This window comes from Physeter macrocephalus, chromosome 6 (assembly GCF_002837175.3).
Source record: "Physeter macrocephalus isolate SW-GA chromosome 6, ASM283717v5, whole genome shotgun sequence".
Taxonomy (NCBI): domain Eukaryota; kingdom Metazoa; phylum Chordata; class Mammalia; order Artiodactyla; family Physeteridae; genus Physeter; species Physeter macrocephalus.
In genome coordinates, this window is record NC_041219.1 from 86,849,663 (window position 1) to 86,871,287 (window position 21,625).

At 42.8% G+C, this 21,625-nt stretch overlaps 2 protein-coding genes across 2 annotated transcripts in view; one reads left to right on the top strand and one right to left on the bottom strand.

Moving 5' to 3' along the window:
• LOC102992106 (cyclic AMP-dependent transcription factor ATF-7) overlaps positions 1–21,625 on the top strand; it is a 96,691-nt gene that overhangs the window by 60,936 nt on the left and 14,130 nt on the right. Inside the window, exons 3-6 of the mRNA XM_007125741.4 lie at positions 9,604–9,700; positions 15,652–15,770; positions 19,097–19,234; positions 21,018–21,175. Coding sequence (XP_007125803.1) covers positions 9,604–9,700; positions 15,652–15,770; positions 19,097–19,234; positions 21,018–21,175 — 512 coding nt within the window. The remainder of the gene's footprint in view (positions 1–9,603; positions 9,701–15,651; positions 15,771–19,096; positions 19,235–21,017; positions 21,176–21,625) is intronic.
• On the bottom strand, positions 13,007–13,728 carry LOC102991826 (potassium voltage-gated channel subfamily E member 3-like). Its single transcript, XM_024123084.3, has one exon. The coding sequence runs from the start codon at positions 13,427–13,429 to the stop codon at positions 13,130–13,132; it is 300 nt and encodes a 99-aa protein (XP_023978852.1). The 5' UTR covers positions 13,430–13,728; the 3' UTR covers positions 13,007–13,129.

Genomic DNA, 21,625 nt, shown 5'->3' on the forward strand with positions numbered 1-21,625 from the left:
CTTACTCTAAGCTCCTCCCATTAGGGTATTCTTGGTCCTCGCTGGGCCCAGCCTTTAGTTCCATAGGAAAGAGCTGGTGTTTACAATATCAACTTTCCTTTTGAATGTTGATGATGAAAATACTCCTACCATTGTACACATGGATAAGAGTTTTAAAAGTTGGGGATGCTTTGTAGCCCTTTAATGAGATATGCTAGTTGGCATTTATTCAACAAATGTTTATTAAGCATCCACTATGTGCAGGTACTGTTCTAAGTGCTTGGAATACTTCCACGAGCAAACATGAGAATTCTTGCCCTTGAGGGGCATATATTCTATCAGATGGCTTCTCTGCTAGACCAACTATCAAATAATGTCTCTCCTCTCAAAATTCCTTCTTTTTACAATGGACTAATTTAGTCAGCTGCCAGAATCTTCTAAGACACTCAAACAGCCTTCCCCAAGCAGAAAATTCCTCAATCCACAGACAAAGAAATTTACCTTAGGTACAATTTGGTGGGTTTTTCCCCCTCCCTTTAGTTTATACTCCTTCATTCTCCTGACAACATTTTCTCTTAGAATATTTTGAGAAGAAGTTTCCTGTTCTTATTTTTCCTCTGTAAATTACCTTGCTCACACATGCAGCCTATGAGCTGCTGCTGCTGTGGTTGTATTTATTTGTTGAACAATCCCGTACTTTGAAATGATTCATTCAAGAGCTATGAAGCATTCAAAGCAGGATGTGTGACTCATTTCGTAAACAGCAGCATCTTGAAGTAGAAAGCAGGAGCCTAAGATTGACTAAGGTACAAACGAAAGTTATGTTGGATTGAGGTGTGTGTGTTTAGTCCCTTCCCTTCTCCCTTTCCCCGCTTTCCCAAATATAAATGATGCATTGGGAATAGAAGCTCTGCAGTGAGGGTGAGAAGCCTTATTAAGACTGTTGCCGATCTCCCAGTTTCTTCTTTCAGGATATGTGATCAGCTGAAGTGATTAAATAGTGTTCAGAAAAAGGTCAGCTATTCTTGCCACCCTACTCAGCACCAATATCACTATATTCTGTAGCTTTCTACCTATAGTTCTCAGTTTTCTCCCACTTTTTCAAACTATTTTCTTTCATCAGAATATGCCCAAGTGTAGATACTGTAATAAAAGAAAGCTATTCTGTCCATGAAGCGCTGCCAAACCCACAAACTTTGGAGAAGAGAGTAGTTAGGTTTCAGCGTAAGTGACTTTCAGACTATCATAAATATAAACTCAGTTCCCTGATAGTTTAGGCATTCAGGGCTCATTTCCTAATAACTAAAGAGTTCTGATTTGTCTCCTTCCCCCAGCCTACTCTTCTAAAACAAGGAAAGGGACGTGAATTAATCATAGGTCAGGATATAAGAGCATTTTTAAATGTGAGACAAATCCACATGGAAACTGGAGCTGTGGTGGCCAAAAACAACATTTCAGGAATGAATTTGGCTAGGGATTGAGTGCATACTGCACAGAAATTTCATTAGTCACAAAACTTTACCAAGGATTTACTTGAAACTACTACATTCCTGATGCCCATATGCTTGTGCTTGGCTCAGAGTCAATAGACAAACATTTAGCTCTAGTTTGGCCTGAGCTCTCATTTGCCCTGAGCCTTCCCTTCAATTCTGTTTAGTGTTACTGTTTCAGAAAGCTTCTGGGAGACTAGTCTTAACGGGATTAGGAAAAGAACTCTAAGCACTGACTTATTTAGAATTATTCTACAAAGAAAAACTTAATTTTTACTACAATACCGGTCTGCCTTGAGATTTAAAAAGGGAAAGAGGAGAGAACTAACTGAATACATGCTGTATGCCAGGTACTAAGTGTTTTATATAATTATTTCATTTAAAAGCTTAAGAGGTCTTCCCTGGGGGCGCAGTGGTTGAGAGTCTGCCTGCCGATACGGGGGACGTGGGTTCGTGCCCCGGTCCGGGGGGATCCCGTGTGCCACAGAGCGGCTGGGCCCGTGAGCCATGGCCGTTGGGCCTGCGCGTCCGGAGCCTGCGCTCCACAACGGGAGAGGCCACGGCAGTGAGAGGCCCACGTACCGCAAAAGCTTAAGAAAAGTGGGTTATGAGGGGGCCTTCTGGGGTGCCTGAAATGTTTCATCTCTCGATCTGGGTTGTAATTATACCAGCATGTACTTATATAAAAATTCATTGAGCTGTACACTTGAGATTTTTTGCAGTTTGTATACATTATACATCAACTTTTTTTTTTTTTTTTTTTTTTTTTTTGCGGTACGCGGGCCTCTCACTGTGGTGGCCTCTCCCGTTGCGGAGCACAGGCTCCGGACGCGCAGGCTCAGCGGCCATGGTTCACGGGCCTAGCCGCCCCGTGGCATATGGGATCTTCCCGGACCGGGGCACGAACCCGTGTCCCCTGCATCGGCAGGCAGACTCTCAACCACTGCGCCACCAGGGAAGCCCCATACATCAACTTTTTAAAAATTAAAAAATTTAAGGCTTCAGGGACTTCCCTGGTGGCGCAGTGGTTAAGAATCCACCTGCCAGTGCAAGGGACACGGGTTCAAGCCCTGGTCCGGGAAGATCCCACATGCCACAGAGCAAATAAGCCTGTGCAGCACAACTACTGAGGCTGTGCTCTAGAGCCCATGAACCACAACTACTGAGCCCTCGTGCCACAACTACTGAAGCCCGCACGCCTAGAGCCCGTGCACCGCAACAAGGGAAGCCACCGCAGTGAGAAGCCCACGCACTGCACGAAGAGTAAACCCCGCTTGCCACAACTAGAGAAAGCCCATGCACAGCAACGAAGACCCAACGCAGACAAAAATAAATAAGTTAAATAAATTTTTTTAAAAATTTAAGGCTTCGTTCATTGATATGTATTCTTGATTTCCAGTTCACACCATGCTTGTTCTTCAAGGCATTCCTAACTTTTTACTTAGCTCTGCTTATTTTGTCAGTTTGCTAGTAGGATTCCAGTTTATTTTCTTTTTTTAATTAATTAATTTATTTTATTTATTTATTATTTGGCTGTGTTGGGTCTTCATTGCTGTGCGCGGGCTTTTCTCTCTGGTTGTGGCGAGCAGGGGCTACTCTTCATTGCGGTGTGTGTGCTTCTCATTGCGGTGGCGTCTCTTGTTGTGAGCACGGGCTCTAGGCACGTGGACTTCAGTAGTTGTGGTGCACAGGCTCAGTAGTTGCGACTTGCGGGCTCTAGAGCACAGGCTCAGTAGTTGTGGCACACAGGCTTAGTTGCTCTGTGGCATGTGGGATCTTCCCGGACCAAGGATCGAACCTGTGTCCCCAGCATTGACAGGCGGACTCTTAACCACTGCACCACCAGGGAAGTCCCAGGGTTCCGGTTTCTCCTCCCAGGAGGATGGGTGAGAAAGAAACTTCCTAGAAATGGAAACTTTATCAAAACTGTACTTTCACTGCCCATTTTAATACTAATACCACTTTTCAGATTGACTTCCTCATAGTCCTGATATTCCATTTTATGCTTCTTAACATTTCTTAAACTAAGAAAATTTCCTTTCTTGATTTTTTTTTCCTCCATTGGGGAGTAAAATTCAGAAGTAGCCAAAATTGTTTTGATTTGCTTTTTCTGTGTTATCTCCTTGATACTAACAAGGCAGTGCATGAGAATTCCATTTAGTCTTTTCTCCCAATTACAGTACCTTCTGTCTCCATCTTCCTAGTTTCCCTATCCTAAGTATTTGCAGATCAGTAGTACATCAGCCATTTTATGAAATGAGGTTGGGAGTTTTCTGCCTGTGTTTTTTTCCTTCCAAGTTTCAGATCCAAAAACATGTGTTGTCAGTTTGGCAAGGGAAACTAAAAAACAGCCCTTTTTTTGGTTTGTTTGTTTCTTTCTTTCCCTGTTATCTTGTAGCAGGGTTTCTCAGCAGAGACACAAATGACATTTTGGGTCAGATAATTTTTTGTTTTGGAGAGCTGGCCAGTGCATTATAGGATATATATCAGTATCCCAGGCCTCAACCCTCTAGAGTTCAGTAACATCCCGCAGGTTCACAAGCAAATATTTATCCAAACATTGCCAAATGTCGGGGGCAGAGTTGCCCCTTGTTGAGAACCACTGCCATATAGTATAAACTGTATTTAGAAAAAATGTGTTTGCGGGGAAAAAATCAAGTTTGGGGAATTCCCTGGTGGTCCAGTGGTTAGGACTCCACACTTTCACTGCTGAGGGCCTGGGTTCAATCCCTGGTCGGGGAACTAAGATCCCACAAGCCGCGTGGCACGGCCAAAAAAATAAATTTAAAGAAAACCAAAAAGAATCAAGTTTGGCACATGATTAAAATTCCCATTAGTTCTTCGAGCATGTTATCTAGGTCGGAGCTATCCAAAAGAAATATATTGCAAATCACAAAATGCAAGCTACATATCTAATTTTAAATTTTCTAGTAGTAACATTAAAAATCAAAAATAAGTGACATTAATTTTAATAATATATTTTATTTAACCCAGTGTATTCAAAATATTATCATTTCAACATATAATCAAAATAAAATTAATGAGATATTTTACATTCTTTTTCTTTTTTTGTACTAAGTCTTTGATTTAGTACAGTACATCTCAATTTAGACTAGCCACATTTCAAGTGCTCAGTAGCCACATGTGGGTGGTGGCTACCGTATTGGATAGGGCAAATCTAAATCATCTTGGTCTATAGATAGGGTGCAAATTAGCACATAGGGCTTCCCTGGTGGCGCAGTGGTTGAGAGTCCGCCTGCCGATGCAGGGGACACGGGTTCGTGCCCCGGTCTGGGAAGATCCCACATGCCGCGGAGCGGCTAGGCCCGTGAGCCATGGCCACTGAGCCTGCGCGTCTGGAGCCTGTGCTCCGCAACGGGAGAGGCCATAACAGTGAGAGGCCCGTGTACCGCAAAAAAAAAAAAAAAAAAAAGCACATAATACTTTCCCTCTCCCATTTATGCCAAGAGGCTGTCCTGATACACTTACTTGAGCAAATAAGACTCTAAACTTTGTGTTGATACTCAAATCTTCTCCCAAGGCATATAAAATGCCTTCCGGATCCACTGTAACTCAAATTCTTTAGCCCCCATTTTGAATAATATCAGCCCTCAGTTTTCTTGGAGATGGTGAATATCTACACGTTTATTGATAATTATCATTATTTACCCTACAACCAGAGTGAATGTTCCCTAAATTGAGTGGCTCTTTGCTGAAACCTTAGTCATAGGTAAGAGCAAAGAACAAAGGAAGACCCACTTAACAAATGGGAGAGCTAGATTTTTAATGGGCAATAATTCAAAAAGGAAATCCTTTGGGGAGCCCCTAATCTATTTTTTAATAAGGTTAAATTTTTATCACTTAATAATTTTAGATGTTTTTATTGAGAAATTGCTTTTAGAGGGATGGTTTCCTAAGCATGTGGTTCATGATTGATCTAGAGAATTCTTGAGTTAACTCTTAATAAACGAGAGAGAATATAAGGAACAATGAAAATCATAGCCAGAGTGACATTCACTTTGATTAAAAAAAAAAAAGGGCTTCCCTGGTGGCGCAGTGGTTGAGAGTCCGCCTGCAGATGCAGGGGATGCGGGTTCGTGCCCCGGTCCAAGAAGATCCCACATGCCACGGAGCGGCTAGGCCCGTGAGCCATGGCCGCTGAGCCTGTGCGTCCGGAGCCTGTGCTCCGCAACGGGAGAGGCCACAGCAGTGAGAGGCCTGCGTACCGCAAACAAACAAACAAAAAAACTTCAGTAAACTTATTCTCTCCCTCCTACTCTGGGCGTACAAGAATTGTGTTAGACGGGGCTTCCCTGATGGCGCAGTAGTTGGGAGTCCGCCTGCAGATGCAGGGGACGCGGGTTCGTGCCCCGGTCCGTGAGGATCCCACATGCCGCGGAGCGGCTGGGCCCGTGAGCCATGGCCACTGAGCCTGCGCGTCCGAAGCCTGTGCTCCGCAACAGGAGAGGCCACAGCAGTGAGAGGCCCGTGTACTAAACAACAACAACAACAACAACAAAGAATTGTGTTAGAAATAGCAGGGAGAGATGACCGGAGCCGAGACCAGGCCAGTGCCCTGCTTCTTAAAATTCTGCCCTTTTGGCTCATCCTCTAAAGCATACTACCTGATTTAGTCAGGAGGGATTCTTAACTTTTGTGGTGTCATAACCCCCAATGGCGGTTTGGTGAAGCCTATGAACCCCTTCTCAGAATAACATTTTTAAATCAATAAAATAAAAGACATAGGATTACAAAGGAAGCAATTATTTTGATATATAGTTATTAAAAATGTTTTTAGGGCTTCCCTGGTGGCGCAGTGGTTGAGAGTCCGCCTGCCGATGCAGGGGACACGGGTTCGTGCCCCGGTCCGGGAAGATCCCGCATGCCGCGGAGCGGCTGGGCCCATGAGCCATGGCCGCTGAACCTGCGCGTCCGGAGCCTGTGCTCCGCAACGGGAGGCCACAACAGTGACAGGCCCGTGTACCGCACAAAAAAAAAAAAAAAAAAAAAAGTTTTTAAAATATTTGATAATGTAACGTGCTTTTTTAAGCATAATGCTGTCTATAAGTTCTAGTGGTAGGTCTAGTGACTATCATAATTTTGAAGTAGTGATAAGTATAAAGGCTATTTTGAGATATCTATAATAACTAATGTGATATGAAAATATGTGCAATTTCTATTATGAATTAGGAATGCTAAATTTCAGTTAGAGTTTAGTGAAAATAAAGACGTGATTTTTTTTTTTTCTACACACGTTCACAGTTATCAAAACCCTCTGAGATGCTGATAGGTGGGAGATCCCTTCAGCCACCTTCAGTCTCTTCATATCCCAGCTTTTGATTTGGAAAAAATAAAGAGCTCAAAGGGGAATAGGGTGGTGTGGAAGGGAGTCGGGGGTGTGCAGCAGAGAGGAACAAGAACTAGAGGACAAACAAGTCAGGACTGTGCAGAGAAGTTGTAACAAGAAGCGGAGTTGCCTTTTAAAATATTAAACAATCCTAACCAGAGCGAAACCTGGAGGTTTAAAATCTTTCTCCAGGGGACTTCCTTGGTGGCGCAGTGGTTAAGTATTCACCTGCCAATGCAGGGGACACAGGTTCGAGCCCTGGTCAGGGAAGATCCCACATGCCCGTGGAGCAACTAAGCCCATGCGCCACAACTACTGAGCCGGCGTGCCACAACTACTGGAGCCCATGCTCCTGGAGCCCGTGCTCCACAGCAAGGGAAGCCACTGCAATGAGAAGCCCGCACACCACAACAGAGTAGCCCCCGCTCGCACAACTAGAGAGAAAGCCCACGCGCAGCAACAAAGACCTAACGCAGCCAACAAAAATGCATAAATAAGTTAAATAAAATAAAATAAATTCTAAAGTAAAATCTTCCTCCAAGCAGTTTTGGGTAAGCTATATTTCCAGTAGTAAAAAAGGACTTTTTTGCTGGAAAGTCATTCTTCTGTATTCTGGAACATTGTACCAATTTTTTAAAGCTACCTACAGGAAATTTCCTTGAAGTTATCTATAAAGGTATTTTTGAAAAAAGATTGTTATTACCATTACTTTTTTTTTTTTTTTTTTCTGCGGTACGCGGGTCTCTCACTGTTGTGGCCTCTCCCGTTGCAGAGCACAGGCTCCGGACACGCAGGCTCAGCGGCCATGGCTCACGGGCCCAGCCGCTCCGCGGCATGTGGGATCTTCCCGAACCGGGGCACGAACCTGCACGAACCTGTGTCCCCTGCAGCAGCAGGCGGACTCTCAACCACTGTGCCACCAGGGAAGCCCTACCATTACATTTTGAAAACGTATACCCATCTAATCCACTACTCTTCCTATCCTTGTGAAATGATGGTTTTTCCTCCTTTTTAGACTAGTTCTGCTCATTTCCTTTTACTGAATACCCAGCAATCCCAGACCCTCCATGGTGACTTGTTTAACCTAGAAATATACCCATGGTTAACAGACTGTTTCCCCCCTTTCCCACCCCCACCCTTCTTTCCTTAGGAAAAATCTGTGACTGAAAAAGTTGATATCTACGGTTCACCAGCGATAGAGAAAACTAAAGTTCTTGGCTAAATATCCCCACACTTTATTCGGTTTTGTCCTAGATCCATTGGAAACCACTAAGGCAGTGTTCTTTTGACTGTTTTACTTCTTGATTCTTCATATTTTAATTGAAATTTTCCTTCACCCTTCAGGCCTATAGGCCTAGCCTGGAAGGATTTTAGGTCTTAAGCTGGCTTTAGTTATGATAGGGCTCAGAGCAAATTTGGGAAAAGCTACTTTTAGATAAAATAAAGGAATTTAAACAGTTCAGTGTTGCTTTCTTGACTGGATAGGTTCTAGGATGGGGCCAACTCCTGTCTGGTTTGCAGTCAGGAAGAGCTGTGGGTAGAGGGCTAAAGGTATAGTTTTGGTGGGAAGTGTGTATCTATCTAATGAGGAAAGTGAAAAGAGAGGACTAACCAATCATTATTTTTAGAAACAAAAAGACAAATAGCACCATGTTTTGGAGCCTGGCTGGTGAAAGAGCTGTGGAAAACTGCAGCATCCAAGCTGTTACTGTGTTGCAGGCATGTTTTAATGAAGGAACTAGCCAGCCAGCCTCAGAGGAAATTTTGAGTGTATCATTCTTCTGAATTACTGCTGTTCATCTGTTCCCTTCACCTCCCCCTTCTGAAGAAGGGGTGGGAGCATAAATTATTGTCCAGTAACCCTGTCTTACTTAGTCATAAACTGAGGCAGACCTAGCCTCATATTTTCATTGTCCTTTCACCCAAACCCTTAAATAAATAAAATCTCTATACCATCTCCTTTTTCCCTTCCCTCATCCTGGCCACAGGCTTCTCCCTGCCCTAACAAAATTTTTTTGCTTGCATTTTTATTCTACCATTATATAGCCAACAACATTGCACTGGCCCCTTTATGGCTGATGGAGCCCAGGCGGGCTGCCCGATTAAGGGAGACAGCATTTGGCCAATGGGGCTGGTGTTTGCCATTACTGCTGGCCGTTGGGCCTCTGTCCTCTACAGCTCCATCCTGGCTCATTAAAACCCTGAGCCAAAGATCTGGGCAGACGCCTGCTGCAGCACTGTGGGGGCCAGGAAGTTAAATGGTTCTCCTAATTCTGCATAATTTATCTCCCTGTTAGCCCGCTCATAAACAGTCCAATTCAGCCCCACTGTGGAGAGCTTCATTCTGAATTTCCTATTTTTGTGATGGCCAACTAGTACCCAGCCTTTCCCTTCTCCTTTATTATTTTTATTAAAAATTATTTTCCCCTTGTTTGCTACGAGTTTGCCTTAATGTTTTTTTCATTTGGAACCTCCTTCCTGGATCCCACTTCACCAACAATCTGTCCATTTCTCTAGTTTGGACCTGATATTACAGAGCAGTTGGTGCTACGGTCTTCCCCTTACCCTCTCCTCCAAGATTTCTAGTGCTTCGTTTTCTCCTCCCCTATTTTCTCTTTTTTAATCCATCTTCTCTCCTTTTCCATCATTTCCATTTTTTCCTCCTTTCTATTCCTTCTCCAGTCCCTCTTTCCAGGGACCAACCTTGTTGCAGGATGTTTGGTAGGACATTTTAAAAAGGTACTTAATGGCTTTTTTTTTCACATCTCTGTTTCTGTTTCGTTTCAGAGATTTACAAACGAGGACCACCTGGCAGTTCATAAACACAAGCATGAGATGACACTGAAATTTGGCCCAGCCCGAACTGACTCAGTCATCATTGCAGGTATTTGCTGCCCCAGAAGCCATGTGCCTTGATATCACCAGACAGTTAAGATTAATACCAGGGACCAGATGTACTGGGAGCTGTACTCCCCTTCTCCCATTAAGAGCCCTTATGTGATCTGCATTTAATCAGGAAAAAGGAACACTAAAAGCTCCCAAGTTTCTATTGTGTCCTCCACTCTCAGTTTTTAATACGATTGGGTTCTGTGGTTTTTGAGGTGGGTGTGTTGAGGTTTTGTCTTAGCTTTCTTTCAGTCTATTCCCTCCTTGCCTTCTTTTTATCAGGACTTCGGAAGATTTACAGACAAAAGATGCCTTTGACATTTCTCCCTACCCACAGTGAAGGGGTGAACAAAAGAAAGCAAGAGAGCTGACCTATCCTGGCTACTTCTCTTCCACTGGGTGTCAGTGTCGTCTTCCCCCCACCCCCAGTAGGCAGATTGTCAGTTTGTAAATTCAACTTCCCTTTACGAACCCAGACACCATTGAGGACAAACAAGACACTTAGTGGGACTCTTCTAGGCCAATTTGGGTGACCTGGAACCTCTCACTGGTTTTTTTGGATTTAGTTTTGCTTACCTATGCCATTCTCAAGGGAGCATTCTCAGCAACTCCTCTCAAACCGTGCAGCAGTTCTGTTGTGCCATTTTCAGCCAGACAAACAGACAAACCAAAATGGGCTTTTTCTTTTGATACCATGAGGGGTTCTGATTTAGCCTGAGTTAAAGCAAGCTTACCCCAATGTTTAACCAATGGGGGATTTAGTTGGTGATTATTGTATTATATCAGTTAATAACTCAGGTAAGGCACAATTTCTCTAAGTACTACTAGCCAAAATGCTGCCTGAGACACAGAGAAGGAAAGAGAGAACCTCCTACCATACTTCCGTACATGAAGAAAGGGGCTTGCACTACAGATCTGCTGTTCCTTATTAATTCAGCAAGTATTTGTTGAGTATCTACTGTTTGCACCATGCACTTTGCTGGAGCTTGTGGATTGTAATTCCTGGAAAAAGACTCGAGTTGGGGACATTGTCATTGATGATGCTTAAGAAAGCCTGGGGGAGGTCCTCGGAAAGAGTGGAGAGGACATAAACATATATGTAGGCAACACATACTTAAGTTTATTGTCAGGGCATGTATATATGAAAAAAATTTTTAGTATTTGCAGTCAAGTATAAGTGAATAATACAAACAATATCAATACTAAGAGAATTATTATTGAGTGAAATTGATTGGGAAGTTTATGAAAGAGTTAAATTTGGGTCAAGCTTATCAAGTTGGAGAGGTTATTCCAAATGCGTGGAAAGGCCTATGCCGCCCTCCAGCAGTGGGGAGAGAAATTGATACAGGACAATCCCAAGGAGATAAAATGTTTTCCTGTTATTCTTCCCATTCTGTTTTGGAGTGTTCGCCCCATTGCACACTTCAGCTATCCTATCTAGTCTGGTGATTCTCGTATCTCTAAATTAAGACCTGGTTATCTCACATGTATTTCAGTGCCTTATTGAACACTTACTTAGCTGTCTTTCTGTCATTCAAATCTTCATGTCAATGACTGTCAATTAGGAAACTCCTTGTCCCCTAAACCAGCGGTCCCCAACCTTTTTGGCACCAGGAACCGGTTTCATGGAAGACAAATTTTCCTAGGACCGCGGGCAGGGTGGGAGTGGGGGGATAGGGGGAGGGTTCAGGTGGTAATGGGAGTGATGGTGAGCAGCGGATGAAGCTTTGTTCTCTCACTGGCCGCTCACCTCCTGCTGTGCGGCCCAGCTCCTAACAGGCTGCAAACCGGTAACGGCCCACGGGCTGGGGACCCCTGCCCTAAACCAGTTCCTCTCCTTTGTTATTCACTGATAGCAGTATTATCAAAACCTTGCGTTGTTTTATTCTTTCTTCAAATTCTGACTGTTCTGTTCTTTTCTGTTCTTCCTGCCATCTACTGTCACTGTGCTTGAATTCCTCCATAGTCTCCTAGCCGGCCTCCTTGACTCGTCTCTCATTCTAATCCACCTTTCATTCTGTCGAAAAGCCAGACTTCCTGAAATTCTTCTCTGCTCAAAATCTGTCATTATCTTCCTGTTTTCTCTTACTTTAAGGCTATTTATATTTGGGTTTTCAGGCTTTCTATAACCTATCCCCATGGTGTCCACCCAACTTTATTTTCTTTTATTTATTTATTTTTAAGTATCTAGCCAGTTTATACACCACACTGGTAGTAGAGTCAGGGCTGTTTCTCTTTCCACTGAATCAGGTACCTGCCTCTTTTAATATGATAATCTTCTAGGTGTGATAATAATCTTCTAGAAGTAGATTTCAACTTGATATCAGAAAATTTCTCACAGAATTCATTCAAAATGTTAGAGGATGCCTTAGAGGTAGTGAAGTCCCCAGGACTGGAGATGGGTCTGGGAAGGGCACTGGGGCATGGCTGGAGGGGCACAGGAACCATGCAGCTAATGAGGCTTAACAGTCAGGGCCCTGTACTCACATGGTCCTCCTTAAGATCTTAGGAGGGGCCCTAATAATGTATTAACATGGTGATATGTTTTTGTAGTACTTGCAAAAATAAGATATTTTAAAATTCTTTTTCTTAAGGAGGGCCCCCCAGAATTATATAAGTTTCAGGCCTAGATCCACTCCTAGGTAGCACAGAGTTTTGCAAAGCACTAGGCAAGGAGACCAGAGAACCTGGGTTCCAGTCATGGCACTGCTTTGGCCCAAATGGGCAGAATGGCACTTGCTCTGCTTCCCTCACAGGGGGTAAAATCACAAATGTTAAATGGGCTGAAAAACATAAAATGTGAAAAAATATAAATAAGTAACATAACTTAGATTTCCTGTCTGTGTTATGGGATAATCATCGCTGCTTCTCAGGTCATTGAAGATAACACATCAAAAAATGTGTCCTCAGGGCATTTTCCTGTCTCATTTCCTTTTGCTACAACTTCCTCTAACCCCTAGCCCCCAACACTCCAGCCACTAGAACACTCATTTGTCATCATCTGTTGCCACTTTTATATATATATATATATATATATATATATATTTTTTTTTTTTTTTTTTGCCACACTGCATGGCTTGTGGGATTTCAGTTCCCCAACCAGGGATTGAACCCAGGCCCTTGGCAGTGAGAGCACAGGGTCCTAACCACTGGACCGCCAGGGAGTTCCTGCCACTTTTATATATTTGTTCAGGGGGCTCCCACTGTCTGTAAAGTCTATCTTTGCTGGAAAAAAATCCTTATCCACAAGGCCTAGTTCTGCCAGATCCTCTCCTCCTACCCCAATAATGACCTCCCTTAGCACTGTTTCTTGTTGATCTTACAGACTAGGACTCTGAGGCCTGATGTAACACATAGCTGAGTTCTGGGGGCCCCACAAGATAATCCTCAGGAATCTTGATCTTCTGCCATCCCCGGGCTCTTAGCATCAGAGCATAGACACCTGGTTCTTGATGTATACATGATAGGGGTCACTGCGCTTATCCACTTTGCAGGAGCGGGTGTATCCCAGGATGAGGCTGCCCACAGTGGCAGCAAATAGGAACATGATGAAGAGAATGTACATGTAGGAGTTGTCATCGCGGCCAGGTAGGCTGGCCTGCCTCTCCTCAGTGAGGTTGTCTGACCCTGGCCGGCAGAGCAAGTTGCTGTGAAGAGTGGCATTTAGAGCCTTCAATACAGTGTGCAGGCTCTCATACCAGGTCTCAGTCCCATTGGCGGTCTTCATAGCAACAGGGATTCAGGTGGGGGAGGAATCGGAGGATGATCTCCTTCAGAAGCCTTCCTTGTTTCTCGTCCTCTCTGATCAGCCCTGTAATCTCTCTCCATTTAGGGGTACCATTCTGTAGTCCTGCCAGTCGGCAAGGCTCCCGGGGGCACCGTCTGTTCATTGGACACCTCGCCCTGGGCTCGCGGGTGCCCCACACTGCACCAGCCAGCACTCCGCCAGCCCCTCTGCTCAGAGCCTGTGCTCAGCACCGCCTGCGCCCCCTCCACTATGCGCCCCACCCACCTTTAGATGCAATTACATCCCTAACATGGGATGTAAGTTGACATAGACATACCTTTTTATCCTCATCTATATATTGGTGCCCATACCCTGCCTCTCTCTGTGCCTTCACCTGACTTACTCCTCTTATCTTCCTAATCTCCTCTCTTCTCTACCATCTGAAGCCATTCTTTAAAGGCCCAGCTCAAGTCCCGCTTCTTGAAACCTTTCCTAACTGCTGTCATTAATTTGTCTTTATTTAGTTTCTATAACAATTTTATTCTCTACTGTACATGGCACCTATTTTTTTGTATACTATGATACTATATATATAAATTGATTTCCTCAACTAGAAAACATACTCCTAGTTCTCTATGGCAAGAACCATGTCTTATATTTGGCCCAGACTCCTATACTCCTATCTCTCCCCCTCCCCCAAATATACACACAAGTGTATGCTTATAGCACCAAAACACAGAATGTATTCAGTAAACACCTGTTGATTTCTTTGGAATCATCAGAGCAGGCTAAGGGTTTTCTTATACATTTTCTGGCTGTTTGGCTATTTGTTCATGAATGGGAAAAGTTTATATGAGCCTCAGACCAGAGATCCAAAAGACCCTCTTCTGCCATAGCCATGCCCTTAGCTGCCCCGTCCTGTTCCACTTGAGTCGTGACTTTTTTATGTGCCCTTACTGAAGTACTCTCTAAGCATAAGGGAATATTACCTCCACTCACCCAGAGACGGAGGGAAAGTGGCTTTATCGTTGGCCAACCAAAGCTGCCAGAGAACCTTTTAAAACTATTTTGGGAGGTAGTGGTAATTTTTCCAAACACTCTTCTGATTCAGAAGAGGTTTTGTTTAAATAAAAAAATATTATGTTGTTTCCATGGAAAATCCCACTGGACTATCCCAGTTGATTAAGCTAGAAGGAGCGATTTTAGCCCCAGGTCTCACTCCTTAAAATATCATTTAAATATTGTTCTATCCCTATCATTCAATTTAGTGGTTTGGAGTATGAGATGAATCCCTGAGGTGATTAGTATGTCAAGGAAAACTATCATAATAGAGTTAGGACCAGGGAACAAGATTCAACTGACCTAAGAGAGAAAAACTAGTAAAACTGGGTGGGGAGAGAGAAGCTCAAATCTAAAATTCAGGTCGCTTAAATAGTTCCCATGGCTTACCAAGAGACTTCCTCTTCCCAAGGGCAGAGGCACTGTGCTGAGGAAAGATTTGTGCAGCCTCTGAGAGGATATTTTGACTGGCAAATCTAAATCCAAATATCCTGGTTTCTCGAATTTGCTCTCAGGCCCAGGTCTCTATGAAATGAGCTCTATTGTTTGCAGTTTCCTTTTCTAGCTCATGATCTTGCTGTCTTGTTCCCCAGACCCTAGATTTGCCTGGAATGCCTTCAGAAGGTAATAGACCCTTACCTCAGTGACAACTGAAAGACAAGGCACCATTTCTTACTTGGTAGCTTTAGCAAGCAGACTCAACCATCTGATCCTCAGTTTCTTCTCCTCATCAGATTTTAATGTCCATCTGCGTATACCTACTCACTTCAGACCTAGCAGGGAGTAAGTGTAAAGAGAAAATGTCACTTAACTGTACTTGATTTTCTTATCTGGAGGTTTCACAACTCCACCTGGGTGGGCGGTTTTGTTTTGTTTGGGGGTGAGGGAGCTGAAACCAGCCTCTGGGAGAAAGGTGGTTACATAGATAGTCACACAAAAACATTGTTCTGACTTCCCTCTGCTGGCCTTGAGGCAACACAGCACAGACACCCTCTGGTGGTCTAACACCAGTCTTTACTTACTAGAGCTCCATTAAAGCAAATTTGCCTGAACACAGAGATTCTCTCCAAATAGAAGAATAAAAATGTGTTCTCTATGTGCTCTCAAGTTTTAATTTCAAGTCAAAACTAAAATAGAGGTTCCTTTTCTTTTCATGTCTACAGATCAAACTCCTACTCCGACTAGATTCCTGAAGAACTGTGAAGAGGTGGGGCTCTTCAATGAACTAGCTAGCTCCTTTGAACATGAATTCAAGAAAGCTGCAGATGAGGATGAAAAAAAGGCAAGAGATGGGACTTTTGCTGAAAAACTGGTAGTGTTCAGATCTAGGCAACTTTCATTGTGCCCTGGGATAATTAATAATTAAGCAAATTAATAATTAATTAATTTTCTTAATTGGTTAAAGCACAAAATTATGGGCTTGGTTCTGTAGAACCAGATAGTACTCACAGATCCTAGTCAGCCGTTCAGGTCTTTAGGTGGTTCTGATGATGGATCAGCACAAGTGTTGGATTTTCATCAAAAATCAGTCTTCTTGCCCTTCCAGTGGAGCATTGTTCAGTAATCTATTTTTAAATTATTTTTGTTCTGAATATGTTGAAGATGTTAAAAAAGATTATAAATTACTCAGATTTTGTTAGATAACATCTTTTTTGCTAAATCCCACTCTTTTCTGAGCTAATCAGACTTCTCACCTGGACTTGTTTTATTCAATCAGCCAATCAATAAACATTTATTGAATTTCAACTCTTCTTTGTTTCAGTGCATATCGCTCTTACCTTCAAGTAGCTCTCTAGTAATATTCAAGACATTAAGCTTAAGGAAGGATGTTCTTAAAGTCTTTCAAAGGAGATCAACCAGGATGGTGAAAGAACTAGAAATTAGGTCACTTTGGGAACATTTAAAGAAACTGAGGACATTTTTCTTGGAAAAGAAATTTTATTGGAACAAAATTGCAGGGCTTCCCTGGTGGCGCAGTGGTTGAGAGTCCGCCTGCCGATGCAGGAGACGCGGGTTCGTGCCCCGGTCCGGGAAGATCCCACATGCCGCGGAGCGGCTGGGCCCGTGAGCCATGGCCGCTGAGGCTGCGCGTCCAGAGCCTGTGCTCCGCAACGGGAGAGGCCACAACAGTGAGAGGCCCGCGTACCACAAAAAAAAAAAAAAAGAAAAAAAAAATTGCAGTCTTCAAACATTGCTAGTTGAAGAGCTTTCATGTAAAAGAGGGGTTAAACTTAATATTCTCTGTGCCCCAGGGGTAGAAATAGGACCAGGATAGGAAGCTATCACAAAGTGTGTTCAATTATATGTAGTCCACTTAGTATAGATATTGTAGATAGGATTAAAATATTGGAATCACTTCAGATTCTGAGGTGCTGTGAATCTGATTTTAACCTTTATATTCAAGATCCCTAGAGAATCCTTTAGTGTGGAAGATCAGAGGAAATAGTTCAAGAAGCAGAGTCAAAGAAAAATAATTCCCATGGAATAAGGGGTTTTGGAAAAAAAGGAAATTGAGAAGGTCAAAGTTTACTCTACTTTAGAATTAGAATTCTCGGTTATTAGTCACTACGTAAAATCATGTCTGTGTTCCATAATAATTCAGAAAAGAATTCCAGTATATCTCAAAACATATACATTAACACATGTACCTCACATAATTGCATGGTACAGTGAGGCATGGAATCCCATCAGAATATAGGAAAGCCAAGACATAAGAAAAAATTTCCAGGAGGAGCTCTTTCCCTCTTAAGAGGGAGATAGCAGGTAAATCAAGAGAGTTTGTGCATGATTTTTTCATCCATCTTAAATTATAAGAATGAAGTTTTCTTATCACTGGGGGTCTTTCCAAGTTCCATAGCTTTTCTGTGATCTTCATTTCATGCTGTCTCCCGCAAACTGAAAGAAAGTGGGGAAACACAGTGGCATATATTTGTAGTTCTCCTTTTAAATAGCAGAACTAGCCACAGTCTGCTTGTCATTCTTTTTCTTCAGCGACCCAGGTCCCTCATCAGTTGCTTCAACCTATGTGGTATAATTTTATTTTACAGTTTCCTTACTTCATCCCCCCTGTCATTTCTCCCTCCCCCCAAACAAAGAAATCAGTCAAATTGTTTCCACCAGGATGTGAAGGATTTTAAACCAAACTCACTATAGGCAAATTCAAGAAAATTAACCTCCTTTTAAGGCTCCAAGTCTTTTCCACTTCCATTTTAGCTCACTTGACACAGGAAGCCATTCATAGTTAGGCCTCTACTCATTGGCATCTCTCAGTGTTTCTCCCTGCTGGGTCAGGGGTGGTCTTCACGTCTACTTGATGAGAAGCACAGGCTCAGTGGAAAATTGTCTCCAGGAGTGTTTAATGAGCCCCAAACTTTTCTGAACCGCAGCTTGTCTAGGAGATTCCTCTAGCAGATTTTAAACTTGTGATTGTATTTACTTAGAGGCCTCTCCTTCCTACCACCCTCTGACTTCAGGGATCTGAGAATTAGCCCAACTGGACCTGACATCTATGTTGAAAAAATGAGGGCAGAAATGAAACCATCTTTGCTGTTGCTCATCCTTATCAGATTGGAGAGAAAGAACCATTACCACTACATTACCATGTAGTAGACACTAGATTATCTTCAGTTTGCTCAAATACCAAGATTTCTAGTGATTAAGATAGCAAGGGATAAATTAAAAACAAGCTCCTCTTTCACCAAGAAGCCTAGGATATGGGAAGAATAGAACAAAGGACCCACTTTGTCATGAAACCGAACTGCAGTGCCAGCTCTCCTATTGTGGCGCAGTATCAGGGTCATCTCAGATGGTTTATTGTTCTCTTCAAAGCCACTTATGGCTCCACAGTTCTGTGAGTTGATTGCACCACTGCCAGTAAAGTACTCCTTCCCTTCTGGTTTTCTCCAGTCCTGCTCCTAGGACCAAGTTCTAATTTCTTTCACTGATCAAATGATCAACCTTTCCTTTCTTCGTTACCCCAAAACCCCATCTTCCTAACTTCTAGCCTCTAGCACCAGATTTCGGGGTGAGAACACCATCAAGCAGGGGGAGTTCCCCAGAAAAGATATTTCCTGTCTTGTTGACAGTACTTTAATAGCCAATTTGATTTGGTTTGCTTTTGATAATTGGGTAACCTAGTCATTCTGATCGGCAGAAAAATTGTTCACAGCTCTCTAGTAGCCAATGGAGCTGGTTGGGAATAGGAAGGCACTGGATTCAGGAATCGTACTTTCCTGAAAAATAATATAGTCATGGTATTTGCATGGATAAATGACATCTTTTTTTATTTTCTCCTTTCAGGGCCTTTATACGCATTTTAAGGTTGCTTTTTTTTTTTTCCCTTTCGGAATTTTTATAAGTGTTCACCCATGGTGAGGCAGATATAACTTCATTTTATAGGAGGGAAACAGAAGCCCTGAGAAGTTAAAGGATTTGGCCAGAGTTGTACATAAAACCTGGGCTCCACATTTCTTTGACTTTCAGTTTGGTGCTTTGACCAAGGACTGAACTTCTTAGAAGTATATTCCCTCATCTTTTAACTGGGAAGATATAGCTTTAACTTGAAGGGAATCATGGCGTTGAACTATGCTCATTTCTCTCTTTTAACAGGCTGCTTCTGGGCCCCTTGACATGTCTCTGCCTTCTACACCAGACATCAAAATCAAAGAAGAAGAGCCAGTGGAGGTAGACTCATCCCCACCTGACAGTCCTGCCTCTAGCCCCTGCTCCCCACCACTCAAGGAGAAGGTAAAACTCTACCAAGAGTCATCTCAAACGTTAATTGATAGATGAAGTTTTGATGTGTTAGTTGTATAAATATTGTGTGATACAGGAGGATTGATTATATTTAAATAAATGTTAATTGTTTAGAAGATTTATATAAATTACACCTATTCTCTGACCCAGCAACTCCACTTCTAAGTCTGCATGGAAGAGAAATTAGTGCATATGTCCACTAGAAGAAGTATATAAGAAAGTTCATAGCAGTTGTATTCATAATAGTCAAAAAACTGGAAGCAGTCCAAATGTCCATCAACAAGACTTGTTACATATATAAAAAGTCATTTAGTTTTATTTTATCCTTTAGATTAACGTACTTTATGTATGTTGTACTACTTCAGTTGATAAGTGGAAAAGAAAAATCACATAATTCATAAATTGAACATTAAACAATTGAGAAAAAAAGTCTTCCCAGAGGGACGTTTTCTAGTGATTCAAAGGGAGTATCTATCAGGATTCTGATTTTTTTTTTTTTAAAGGAAACTTTTTGTGAAGTTTTTTTTATAAATTTATTGAAATATGACACACATACAGAAAAGCACATAAATTGTAAGTATACAGCTTACTGAATTTTCACAAAGTTTACAGCTTATGTAACCAACACCTTGATAATTTCATTATAACCTCAGAAGCCCCATCATACCTCCTTCCAGTCTCTACTGTGCTACCAGTGGTTATTAATTTTAATATCCACTGTGGATAGAGCATCTGTACCTCATCTTACCTCCCTCCAAAACTGGTTTGCTAACATCTCAAAACTACCGTCTCCATAAACATTACAACTGTACCCCGCCTCCTCTTTTCATCAGCAGCCAGGTCCTAGAGGCTGTTTAGAGATGTTTTCAGGGCCACTATAGCCACTGGCAATCTAAGGTCCTTACAGCTTAATAGTGGGAAGCAGTTTGTTTTATCACAATATGATCATTATTCAAACTTCCGTAGCCCTTTTTTTTTTTTTTTTTTTTTTTTTAATGCGGTACGCGGGCCTCTCACCGCTGTGGCCTCTCCTGCTGCGGAGCACAGGCTCTGGACGCGCAGGCCCAGCGGCCATGGCTCATGGGTGCAGCCGCTCCGCGGCATGTGGGATCCTCCCGGACCGGGGCACGAACCTGTGTGCCCTGCATCGGCAGGCGGTGTCTCAACCACTGCGCCACCAGGGAAGCCCCGTAGCCCTTTTTTTAAGGGGTCTATAGGAGATGTTGGGTTAAGACCAATTGGGTTGCCTTATCACCAGTCTTATACCTGTCTTTTCCCATTAGAGATCAGTGGACACTTGAGTATCAAGTTTAGAATGAGAGTATCTAGATCATGAAAAATTATAACACTCCTGGGACTTCCCGGGTGGTCCAGTGTTTTAAGACTCCACGCTTCCACTGCAGATCCCTGTTTGGGGAAGTAAGATCCCACATGCTGCACGGCATGGTCCCCTGCCAAAAATAATTATAACACTCCTTAGAATTTATATGGTACTCTAGTGCTTCTACAGAAATTTCAGGTGATCTGCCAACTGTCATCTCACTCATATAGCCATCATCCCTGAAAGGGAGATAGCCAAAAGGTCTTAACTCAGCATTCCTACTGAATGAGTGAGTGAGGTATGGGTCCATGATCACGATGGAATCAGGTCATGATTTACATGAGTAGTCCAAGTGCTCTTTCCAATAAATTTATACTAGATTTTACCAGCTATGTATTTCCCTATAAGCAGTCCCTTAAAGCATTTTGTGATCTGTTGGTGTCTTCTCCCCAGGATGTTGCCCCAAAGCCTGTTGTGATCTCTACGCCCACACCTACCATCGTACGCCCTGGCTCCCTGCCTCTCCACTTGGGCTATGATCCACTTCACCCAACCCTTCCTTCCCCAACCTCCGTCATCACACAGGCTCCACCATCCAACAGGCAACTGGGGTAAGTAAAGAGAGCGGGGAGAAACAGTGAAGCCTGAATGTCTTGCCTCTGTGTGAAATTATTTGATTAAATAGAGACTGTTTCTGAATACTCAAGGAAAACAAGTCACTGAGATTGTCTCTCAACATAAATTTTTCACCCCATAAACAGAATCTTCTTTACCTTTTTAGGAGACAAGCAAGAATTTATTTGGGGGTGTACTGCCTTAATTTGGAGGTTTAGTACTTTTTCGATCTAAAAGAAGAATCCTTAGAACTTTAGGAAGTTTATTATAGTGGTGGAGGTCACACAGGGAAGTATATATTTAGTTCTTGGCCTCAATCTTATGGATGTTTATGGAGGCACTACTGAATGAGGTGCTGAAACCCATTGTCATCTTTTTTTTTTTTTTTTTTTTTTTTTTGCGGTACGCGGGCCTGTCACTGTTGTGGCCTCTCCCATTGCGGAGCA